The sequence below is a fragment of the Cryptotermes secundus genome, unplaced genomic scaffold (genome assembly GCF_002891405.2).
Source record: "Cryptotermes secundus unplaced genomic scaffold, Csec_1.0 scaffold174, whole genome shotgun sequence".
Taxonomy (NCBI): domain Eukaryota; kingdom Metazoa; phylum Arthropoda; class Insecta; order Blattodea; family Kalotermitidae; genus Cryptotermes; species Cryptotermes secundus.
The window spans coordinates 131,279-144,154 of NW_019734351.1; the positions used below are offsets into that span (position 1 = coordinate 131,279).

The 12,876-nt window shown below is 40.7% G+C and overlaps 1 protein-coding gene across 4 annotated transcripts in view; it reads right to left on the reverse strand.

Annotated features, from left to right (window-relative positions):
- The window catches only part of LOC111868760 (epsin-2), a gene marked incomplete at its 5' end in the record, with an annotated part of 30,916 nt that overhangs the window by 3,695 nt on the left and 14,345 nt on the right, over window positions 1-12,876 (reverse strand). For 3 of the 4 annotated variants that reach the window (XM_023859710.2, XM_023859704.2, XM_023859708.2), the window contains 4 exon segments: window positions 1,451-1,621; window positions 2,342-2,714; window positions 4,990-5,158; window positions 8,554-8,713. In XM_023859710.2, the coding sequence (XP_023715478.1) occupies window positions 1,451-1,621; window positions 2,342-2,714; window positions 4,990-5,158; window positions 8,554-8,713 (873 nt within the window). 4 annotated transcript variants of the gene reach the window in all.

Consider the following 12,876-nt stretch of genomic DNA (forward strand, 5'->3'; position numbering starts at 1 on the left):
GTAGGTTGCGCATGAGATCACGGCTAGTGTGACATCACCACACTCAAGTACAAACAGATAACAGTCACAGCTGACTGTCCACAGTGCGTGGACCTGCAAGAAGACCACACTTTTCTCGGGCCATTATCTCCGTAACCGTTCAACTTTGGACATAGGTGTTTTGGGTTATATCGGCATACTTTAACATAAGGAACACCCTCCCGAAGTTTGGTCCATTCCTCCTGGGACAACCTGTATGCAGCAAGCAGCACCCAGAGTTGGCCGAATGTTATATATATATGCAGCACGACATTTGCTCTCTTTGGGAGTGCTGACAGTTTGACCTTGGGTTTGAAAGCAAAACAAACCCATGTAAGGTCATGTCAGTGGTTCACTGATTAGCTCTGAATAATGAAATCATTTATCACAGTACTGGTTTCGATACTACTTACGTTTAGATGACTGTTTATGACCTGGTCAGCCAAATATAGCCCAGCTTTGTTTCGAGAACTGATGAGGAAATATTCATCGGTGCTTGCATATGCGTGCTTCCAGAGCCTTCAAGCAAGTGTGATGCATTCAAGAACTGGTTTTCAGTGGCGAATTATCAGTTAGGAAGTCAGTGTTGGATTGTCTAATATTTCTTTATCAGTTAAAAAGTCAGAGTCAGACTGTCTTATATTTCTTTGTATATCATTTTTATTTTGTGTCTTGGAAGAGGTATAAACCCACTGAGCCAGTATTACTTTGTGAGTAAAAGGCATCTTCGCCACTGCGACTTTAAGTATCAGTGTCGGACTGGCACTCTTTTCGACTAGTATTATAATTACTTTGCATCACTATTTTGCGAGTATTAGTAATAGGTGAGAGTGAAAGGAAGACAGAGTAAAAACAGATGGACATGAAGGTATGAAATGGATAAACATATGGAAGACTTGAGGTGAGGGAGCTGTTTTAACTTGAAGGAGACATAGGAAAGGAGAAAGAAGGGAACAATGATAGCATGGACAGAGAAAGAGAAGGAATTAGATACCAGAAAATGAAGGGAAATGATATCTCCCATCAGATTTGATGAATAATGTATGTAACCAATACGTCCGCACCCCAAAACAGTTTTTGAAATTGTAGTGCAGTTGCAAACACTCTATAAAGAGGTGGAAGACGGGTAAGGACAGCAAATGGAATTTGCTCAGACATTGTGCTTAACACATGACTCAGAAGTTGGTGTTGAACGTGCATGTTCAATATGGGAAATTTTGGCTGAGAAACTATGGAAAGCTGAGGAGGCGCCAGGAAACGAATGGAACTAATTAACACTCATGTCCAATGGCAGGCTTTGGTATCAGCAGCACTGAATGTTTGTTGGAGAAGGATAAATGCATACAGAATTATGGCAGGGAAACCTTCTGGAGAAAGGGCACTTGGAAAACCTAGGAGATGGGAGATCAATACTAGTTTTTGCTGTCCTTACCTGGTGAAGGTGCCACTGATGGAGGTTTGCTGACTGTCACCAAGTTGTCCAGGTTCACGAGAGCAGAGTTCTCACCCAGGAAACTATGAGGAGTCCTCTTCTGCTGCTGTTTGTTTTCCAATGAATCTCCCAGCAGACTCATATCAAAGGGATCTGGTGACACTGTTCCACCTGCATGTACCATATTCACATTGTAACTTTTATCTTTCCACCTGTTTCATGCTTCCATTCTGGAGGGGGCAAGAATTAATTGGATTTTTATTTCCTAACACAATTTCATATGCTCTCACTGGATTTTTAAACACAAATTCAATTTCACCTCAGACAGTGATATGATAAAATCTGAATCTCAAATGCACATAAAAGGTGTGGAAAAGTATGATAACACAGCAGCCAACCTGAGCCTGATGAATATACAAAACTTCTAGAATGAGGACGAACAAATTTTTCAGAAATGTTACATATTCACTGCAACACGTCAGTTCAGCTGTCTGTCTCCTAAGCCACGTTCAGAACTGTTTGGAATGCATGCCTGTATTTCCAGATACATAATAGAATTGAATACAGTTGAAAGGAACGCATACAGAATTGCAGCTTTTTTTTTGGGAGGTATAATGTAGGTAAAATTGTATAGCATACAATGGAACCCCCATCTAATGTTCCACAATGTAAGGTTTTCTACCATTTAATGTTTAATTTCAGTGACTCCAAATCAATAATTTCGGCATTCAACTACCTCAACTTACAATTTTTCTCAGTTCAATGTTCAAATTCACTGATCTCTAACAAAACCTTCAATGAGGGTTCCACCATACTTGAGTAAATATGATATAAGGAATAAGACTAGTAAGCACACTCTCAAAAACTAAATAAAGAATTAAAATAACTAACCATTATTGTTGAGTGAGTTAACATTGTTGACCTGGGAACTGTTCAATGCTGGTCTCTCTCTGTTAGTTATAACATCAAACTCATCCAAATCTCCTCCACTGGGGCTTGAGAGGCCAGCTCTCGGACTGGCAGTACCAGGGCTGGAGTGATCAGTATTTGTACTGGGTGACCAGGGATCATTTGCAGGTAGAGCTGGCCGTGCTGGAGGTTGTGGTGACACTGCACGCCATGGGTCCACTACTGCCGGTGGTTTGTGATGGACAAGTTCTACTGCAGAGGAAGGTACAGGAGTCCATGGGTCTACTGCTGGTGTGGGAGATGCTATTGTTGAGGCACTCGGCACTGAACTTGCTGGACTACTCCAAGGATCATTCTATTAGACAGACAAAATATGTTCCATGATGAACCTCTGCACAAGTGATTATAAATACTATTATCAGGTAGATTCTGAAGGGTTCTGATGGTGTATAACACTCAGAACTACTGGGTTTTTGGACTTTGTCCATTGTTTGGTATTCTAAAAACTAGAGAAGGCTTAATATTTCATGATGCTGTTAGTAGCTAAACTACACAGCATCAATGGTAGAATGACAGATATATGTCAAACGAATAAGTGGGAATCAAGCAATCTGGGCCTAATTTGAGGCACTATCCCAGAATTTGCCTACAGGGTTTGAGGAAAGCCACAAAAAATCTGTCAGAATAGCTGAGGTCCCAACTGAGATTCAAACCGAGCACCTCCAGAATATAATCATTATGCCAACCCCCTTGGTTACAAAAGAATAATGTATATCATAGAACTGACCACTTGCCACATTTAACTCATGAGAATATAGTGAGAATAAATGTTCTCTGGTACTTTCAAAGTACTGTCACATGACAAGACTATACAGATGGGGTTTGGATTGGTAACAGGATTTATTGAACTCTCATAGATCTGTGACTACAAGTAATTATAACCACTTCACTAATTCACACACTTTACAGTTCACTAGAGCACAAACCTAAGTCTTATTAATTATAAATATGTCTCGGCTATATCAGTGTTACTTAAAAGTTCTTGACCTCTCTTACTTGTTCATAAGCATCTGATGTAATACGAATCAGCACACCCCATACATAAATGGAACTAACACGTCCCATGCCTGGTGCGTCATAAATGCATAAAAGGAAGTGCAGTAGCGAAATGGCTGTTGCTATGCCACTGTGTGGCATTTACAGCAAGCAAGCATACTTTTAACGTTTCCTCCAGAGTGTGTTGGGACAATAAAGATGAAAGACATCTGATCTTGCTGAAGGTTCTTAAATGTTTTCTGTAACTATTAGAAGACATTAAAGTTCTATTTAGTGAAGAAAATTAATTAGTCATTTTGAAGATGCAATATGAGTGTGATCTGACCCTGACATATCCTTAGACATCTCAGTCACCTAAATAGCAAGCTGCAAGCGAAATGCCAACTTCTCAATGAACTTACACCAATATATTGGCCCTTCCACATGAAATCATCATTTCATTCACAGATCTGAATAACAACACTCGTCACTTTACGAACTGCCACAAAATATTTCAGCAATAGGAATTAATATTGGTCAGTACACCACAAACACTGAACAGTCCCAGCAATCATTTACACACAGATTTGAAAATTCCACCTGAACTTCTCTGCAAAACAGTTCCTATTAACAACAATATAATAAAACATCTGGTTATACTTTTACAAAGTCTACATTACACAACTAACACAGAGAAGTGAGTTTGGCAACATGGCCCCTTGAAAAATACTGCATCAACATTCTACACTACTAAGGAATTTCATTGTGCTTCATATTGGTCCTATCTGTGTGCCAATGAAGCTGGCATAAAACTTTATTTTTTTTTTGTAAAATATATTAGCATATAACATAAAATATAAAGACCATCAAGAATTCAGATTTTATTTCATAATTTTGATATAATAGATATTTAGCAATATATGTGGAGAAAATGTTTTATTATTTTGTGTGGTATCTACATTGTTATTTACCTTGAATTAACAGATATGTATCTACAATGTATTAACATCATGACACATGAAGTATGCAACACGAAGAATTAATCTGAAGAATATGTGTACACCATTGCAGCACACTTTCCTTCTCTTGTTAAATACAAATTCATGTTTTGCTGATATCAAATGTTTGCAGCAGTGTGTGCCACACTTAGTTAGTTATTAGAGAGGGTGGATTTCCCCATGCACTGAGACCTGTATTGGTCCATTGTGCTTCCCTCTATGATTTCTACCAGTCTCTATATCCTACCAGTACTGGTGCTTACCATCAGTCCCGCCCAGCCAGCGAGACCGCTCTACTAGCTGAGGTATCTATAATGCTTCCCCCATCTACCAGAGGTATTAGAGACTGCTGTTGGGCGGGAAACGTCCGTTAATTTGGCTCAGTGACCTCCTTTGGAGATATGAGGTTCTTTTATGTGCCGTAAAGCTACGACACGGGACCCACGGCTTAAAGTCCCTCCCAGAGGACTTGTTCCCTGAATTTTTCTGCCCTTAAAAATTCGACGACCTCCACCGGGTATTTGAACCCGTGTACTATGACTCATGAGGTGGGAACGTTACCTCTAGACTACAGAGGCCGCTGCGTGCCACACTTACCTGTGGTCTGGTTGGGGGCGACTGTGGGACAGGTTGTGGGAAGCCCCACGGGTCCAATGCAGCAGCATGTGGTGGATGGGTGGAATGGTTCCCTAGATTCACGTCTAGAAGGTCCAGCATGTGACTCTGTTTTTCCGAACTAGCTTTCCCTTGAGAATGATGATACCTACTGAGTGAAACAGTATGTTAACATACTTACTCCAGATAATAATGACACAAAGGCCATCAATTTATATATATCTATATATATATATATATATATATATATAACATAAATAACATAAAATGTACACACCCTGGGAGTTAACAGCTTTCAATAACATCTGATACTGAAAGCCTACATTCAAAACTGTTCGCAGAATTTAAACTTGGTGAATATTGGTCAATAAATAACTCACTTTACACGACATAAAAGAGACAAAAAATGCAACACTTCTGTAGGCAATGGAGGGCATCAATGCTATGAGGAAATACCTCATGAAGTTTTAACATTAACATGATGGCAGACCTCAGTAATAATAAGAATAAGGTGTACAGGGTTCAGCCGAAAGCAAAGCAGCAGCAACACATTTTCATATACATGTGCAAGTAATTAACTAGATCACATATGTAATGTAACAGAGTATTCATTTAATGCATTTAATTTCAGCAACTACATACGTTTTCATTTCTTTCATTTTACATTCATTTTGAATGGTCCCTTCTGAAATATAAAATTCAGTGTCACTGCATATACACATTAAATATCCAAATTCGTGTCAACTTCTTGCTTACTACTACTTGCATACACTAAGCCAAACATGATACTGATTTCTGATGAAAACAGACCAAAGAGCACAAAGAAAAAGCTGCTATCAGAATATTTTAAATCTCTAAGATTGAAATATGATATCTTAGCATCAAACTGTGCATGTGAAATTTCTTTATTATATATTCATCATTTCTTACAACACATTTCAACTCATTATGTCATTATCAGGTATTTTATACATATTACTGAAAAATCAGCATTCTAATATGTAAACACTAGCCAATGTAGGAATACTAGCAAATGAATACTGGCAAATGTAAAAATTCAAATACTTCAAAATTGAAAACTGAATGTCTGACTCAAGACTGAATATTTTTCATTGTAATTCAATCATAAAATCTGACTCAAACATGCCTAATTATACACGCAGATGAATGAGCCAAGGAATGGCTCTCAAGGATGATTACCAAGCTCAGAACTTAGGAGCAAGCCATCCAGCAAGTTATGGAGACTCCCTGCCTTCCAAACTCCCAACAAATGGTGGCATGTATTCCTCAAGCACCAAAGGAGGGAGATGGCTGCCAAAGGCAGAGACCAGACCTGAGGTTGGCTTATGGTGTATCTACTGCCATGGTTCCAGCAGCCTTACTATTATACGTGGGTCATTTCATAAATAATGCACAGGTTGGCAACACTGCGGATTAGATGATGCAACAACAGTGAGCCTCACATCAGTTACAGTTCAGGGCTTGAGAAAGAAGCACGTCATTTTGTTTCATTTATAATGTACTCTGTTCTTAAATAACGTGAGTTAGAAATGGAGCCTGTACGGTTCTCAGGTATTGTGACTGTTGAAGATCAAAGGTCATACATTAAGATCGAAACTTTACGTGGAAAAAACCCGACAGAAATCCACAGTGCTTTAAGTGAAGTTTGTGGCGAGTTAACAGTGGACCGTAGTACAGTCTTTCGCTGGGCTAGTCGTTTTCGTGGGGGTCGTGTAAGCATAAACGACGATCCAATGCCAGGAAGGCCGAAAACATCAACAGATGAATGAAGCGTGAAACTTGTGTCAGATGCTCTTGAAGATCATTGTGTGACATGCGAGGAACTTTCTGAAACCATGGAGATTCCATCACTGTCAATATTCTGAATTCTGACAAACGATTTAAAGAAGAGAAAGATTTCTGCACGATGGGTCCCTCAATGCTTGACTGCTGAACAGAACCAGAAATGCCTCAACATTGCAACCTGGCTGAAACAAAGATTCGACGATGAAGGTCAAGCATTCTTGTATCAACTTGTCGCTATTGATGACACGAGGGTTAGAGACTTTCAAAGCGGCCTCCGTAGTCTAGGGGTAACGTTCCCACCTCATGACTCAAGGTACGCGGGTTCAAACCCGGTGGAGGTCATGGAATTTTTAAGGGCGGAAAAATTCAGGGAACAAGTCCTCCGGGAGGGACTTTAAGCCGTGGGTCCCGTGTCGTAGCTTTACGGCACGTAAAAGAACCTCATGTCCTAAGGAGACCACTGAGCCAAATTCATGACATTTCCCGCCCAACAGTAGTCTCTAACGCCTCTGGTAGATGGGGAAAGCATTGAGATACCGCTGAGCCAGTAGAGGCCAAACGTGCTGGCTGAGTCGGGACTGATGGCACGCACCAGTACCGGTAGGGAATGGAGACTGGTAGAATATCATAGGGGGACGCACAATGGACCAACAGCTGGTCGAAGTGCATGGGGAAACCCACCCTCTCCAATACAATACAATACAACAGACTTTGAACCAGAGCTGATATCACAGTCCAATGAGTGGAGAGGTCCATCTTCCCCACGACCAAAAAAATTTTGACCATCTCAATCAAAGGTCAAACAAACGATGATCTTTACTTATGGTCACCATGGAATCATCATGACAGACAGAGTTCCATGCGGGAAAAGTGTCACAGCAGATTATTATCGTGACTTTATGCAAAATCTGAACAGAAAAATGCACAAAAACCGACCTCAGTTGCTCGAGGCTGGGCCGATCATTCTCCATGACAATGCTCGCCTGCACATCGGGAATGTCATAACAGAAAAGGTGCGCCAAAACGGTTGGGAGGTGTTGCCTCATGCTCCTTACAACCTGAACATGAGTCCACCAGACTTCGACATATTCCCAAAGTTGAAACAACCTATGCGAGGCCGTCGTTTTCCCTCTCTGGAAGAGCTTTCTGCTGCAGTTACCCAAGCCATTCGACAGATAAACAAACATGATGTCCTGGATGGAATAGTAAAGCTTCCCACACGTTGGAACTCGGTCATTGAGAAGCAGGGGGACTATATTGAAGGACTGTAGAGATATATTAAAAAAATTAACATGGACATAAACAAAAAATTGTGTGCATTATTACTGAAATGAACTACGTATGCAACAGACAGTGTTTGTTTGTCTTCACGAAATGCCATGCCATAGCTCAGGTGATTAGTCACCAGCTTCCCATCGTGACAGCACAGGTTCAATTCCAGGTGGGATTTGTGGTAGACAAAGTGGCACTGGGGCAAGTTTTCTCCAAGGGCTTCAGTTCCCCTGCCAATTGTCATTCCACCGACTACTCCCCACTCCTCCTCATCATCTACCATTTGGGGCTAGTACAACAGGCCAAATAGTGTCCAATATAACAAGTGGACTCAGTCTCACCCCACCCCAAGGAACTAGTCTTCAAGTATGAAAGGGCAATGACCCTCAAAGGAGAAAAAGAAGAGCAAGGACAAGGCGATGAAGAAAGAACAGGAAGGATAGGGTAATGAGAAGAAAACAAACTTACTTAAACTCCTCTTCACTCTGTGAGAGTGCCAGCTGAAGTCTCACATCATCACTACGTCTTCTCTGTTCTTCCTGCTCTGCCTCCTCTCGAGACATGGCAAGGGCTAACTGAAGCTGTAACTCCTCTTCCCCAACAGTCTGTGGGCGGGCTGTTTCCAACTCTGGAACAAAGTCCAGTTCAATAAGCTCAGAACATGTACTTAGATACCCATGACTGTTCATTCTACAGCATATATATAAATCCTACAAGTAAAGCCTTTATTTGGGGAGGGAAGGGTAAATGGTAAGGAATACAGCTTTCCTTCTTACAACTCATACCAGTATGAAGAATAAGTATGATATAAACAAATAAAAACTGCAGTTTTGAAAGAATATGTGTACAACGAATATTAGGAAACTATAAACGAATTTACGAAAATCTGCAAATAAGTAAACATAAAGAAAAAAACTGACACTAACACATAAGCAGCCACACATGAAGATCCAGTGAGAGCCTCAGCGAAAGTGCAAGCCACCACAATAAGATTGATGACTGGGCAAAGAAATGGAGAGTTAAAATACATAAAAAAAAATCCACACATATTACTTTCACCTTATGCAACCAAACCTGTCCGACTATGCAAAGGAGCAGAGCAATGTTGATCTACCCCAGAAAAATGATGTGAAATACCTGGACATGCATCTCAATAGAACACTGACATGGGCAAAGCAAATTGAATCCAAAACCTAAAATCCCCAACCTAAAAGTGGAACAAATGCACTGGGTACTCAGAAATAGAGCAACAATATCAATAAAAAGCAAGCTACTCCTATACAAAGCAGTACTCAAACCCATATGGACACTTGGAATTCAGTTATGGGGGACAGCCTTTAATTCCAATATTGAAATCCTCCAGCACTTTCAATCCAACACTCTGATTCGTTCGGAATGTACCTTGGTACATAAAGAACAACAGGATCCATGAAGACCTACAAATGAACACAGTGATCAGTGAAATGAAAAGTGGAATAGCAAATACTTAAGAAAATTAGAAAACCACACTAATGCACTAGCAGTGAACCAACTAGACAATAGGAAAACTACACAGACTGAAAAGACACACAGTCCTAACTCTACTATACAGACCTGAGTAAAATCTTAATACAAGAATTAAAATAATACCCAAGTGAACAAAAGAAAAGTATGCAAGTTACATCAATGGACATAACTAATTCACGAGCCAGTAATTACTGAACATATACACTTATTGTAGAATCTGCAGATTATGTATAATAAATGTGTGGAAAAAAAAAACTACACATAAGAAGAAAACTTGTCTATATGGAAATGATGCATACAATTTATTTACAAACTGCAACATTCAGGTTGGAAATACTTTGAATAAAGGACAAAAACAATATTTAAAAAGATGATGAATGAACGAATGTATGAGGGGTGGGCCATAATAATCCAGCCCTTGCACCATGACCATCAATGATCTACTGTGCTTCCCCTTTGATTAACCCTTTATTAATCCTACACTTCGAATGAAATGTAGGGCTTTGTTTATGGGAGTGTCATAGTAGTCACATGGTTTCATAAAGAACTGGCCCAGGCGATGAAATCTTAAATCAGCAATGGCCTCACAATCACATATGACATGTGTGGCTGAATCTTCACCATCTAGGCACCTTTCACAAGTGGAGTCGACTGTCAATCCCAGTTTGAAAAAGGTGTCCTTTTAGGCGAGTGTCCTGTAAATAGTCCTACCATACATCTTAACTGGTCTCTGTTTAACTTCAACAAATCCTTCATTCTTCTGGCAGAGGACCCTAGTACAAGTTCCTTTTCCTCTTTGAGTCCAACTGTGGATTCCCAATGTTTTTTGTGATTTCTGTTCGTCCAGTCCCTGACCACTTTCTTGGCAACTCCAATTGAGATGCCGCAAGTTGGTTTGGGTCCTATGAATGGCTGTTCAGATCCTGTTCTTGCCAGCTGATCTGCGGTTTCATTCCCTGCAGTACTCTCCTACTGAGATGCCGCAAGCTGGTTCAGGTCCCATTCTTGCCAGCATCTACCATTTCATTACCAGCAATAACCTAAGGGCCGCGCCATAGCTCAAGCGGTTAGTTGCTGGCTTCCCACCGCGGCGGGTTTTCTCCAAGTACTTCGGTTTCCCCTGCCAATGTTCATTCCACCACATTCTCCATCATCATAACCACCTGGGGCAGGCTACAATAGGCCAATCGGTGATCTCGATGCTAAGTGGACCCAGTTGGACTCCACCCCCCACTAAGTGAATTAAAAAATTAAATTAAACAATACCCTCATGACCTTGTACCCATATCAGCTGAACTGTTTCTTTGGCCAGTTGTATGAGGGATTGGTGGCAGTCCCAGACCAGTTTTGAGATGATGCAGTATTTGCCACATGCTCTAATTGCAGCTTGACTGTCTGGTAGAACACAGACGTCCCCATTTTTATAGTTTCTGTCTAGATTCTGAATTGTGCATGCTTTAATGGTGTACACTTCTGCCTGGAATACTCTTGTGTACTGCCCAACAAGAAGACTAAATGTATTATCACACAGGGGCTGAAAGCCAGAACAGTAAAGTCAGAAGAGACAGCTGTTGATATGCAAAAGATGGGAAGACACATCTCCTTGGTTACAGATATGAACATAACAATACAGAATTGTTGGAAGCAGTGTTTTCTATGCAGGCCATGCAGGGCTATACAGGGAGAGCCCAGAGACAGAAGCAGACAGTCACAGCCAGTGAGCAGCCAGTTGAGGTCCAGTTGTGAGATGGTAGCCAGCCAGCAACGATGTAAGCATGGACGTAGAGGACACTGATGGGATCTTTTACTAGGAAAAAGATAGTGAAGACAAAGAAGACTTAGTGTGTGCCACAGTGAGAAGTAAATTATGTGAATTAGCGGCAGCGCTATAATTATTTGTAGCTACGAGTTTTATGAGCCCAATAAATCCAATTACCAATCCAAACCCTGTGCTTAGTCATAAAACATCTGACAGTATTACACAGGGTGAGTCTTTATTACATACCTTAAACATAAGCACCGTGTCCTACACTTATAGACAAACAAGAACTTTCATATAAATACATGCTCACAAGAACTTCATCAGTGAGATATGGCAAAAGGAAACACACGGAAAGAAAAGTACATAAACAACGCAGCTGTGGGCAGTTCCCACAATGTGTTTGTCAGACATGAACAGAATGGCATCTGGGTAGTTACTACCACTTTACAACAGATACTGAAATGGTTTATCATTAAAGTCAATGCATAACTGAGCCCTTTTGTGCCAAGAATTCATTGTCCACTTAAAGACTTCAGGCATGTCACGTATTGCTGTTTGAGTCACTTCAATGGCATTCCATGGCTTGTCCTTCATGTGACATCACTGGTGTAGATGATGCTCTTCAGATGGCCTCCCACATAGAAGTTGGCAGGAGTGAGCCTGGTGACCGCCGAAGCCACACAAATGGTCCGTTTCGTCCTACTCATTGACCTGGACAGTGCCTCTCTAAATAACACGACATTGCAGGAGCCCCATTATGCAGCACCGACAATGACTGCCAATGAATGGTACATAATACAGCATTTGAGGGCATCTTAGTCCATGTGTAGCATGCTTCATCCATCAAACATACTAAGCTGAGAAAGTCTGGTGACACTGCAGTAAACATTCACAGAACATTTTCCAAGTCTCATAATCAAGTGCCTGTTGCACATCTTGAACATGCTTATGTGGAATGTATATAAGAGCTGATCATACAACACCCTCATCACTGTTTGCTGCGAAATGTGATGGTGGGCCAACTGCCCCTTCCTTTAGCAGGGGATCATTATATGGCACATAGAACATCTTTCACATCAGTACTCCTGAGACTTTGTGCTCTACCAGCATTTGTCATACTTGGCTACATACAACCTGTTTCCAGCAGACAAACATTCCAGAGAAATGAATGTCCTGTGATCCGGATGCTGTTGTTGGGGATACTTCCAAAAGAACACACATTAACCCTTTGACGTGGTCATTTAAATTCCGCGGCCGCGGCTCCTGCGGTAATATATTCAGCCGGCCATTTAAATTTTGCTCGAAAATTATTTATTCATCATTGTTCTTAAATTCTATGAGATAGGAACATGAAACTTTCACTAAAATGATCTTAAAAGGTGGTTTTATAACCTTACCTTATAATATGAACACCCTTTATATCTTCAATGGAAGCAGGTTGTTTAGTATTTGAGCAGTGAATGGTACGCTTTGAAGGATGAAACTTTCACTAAAATGATCTTAAAAGATGGTTTTATAACCTT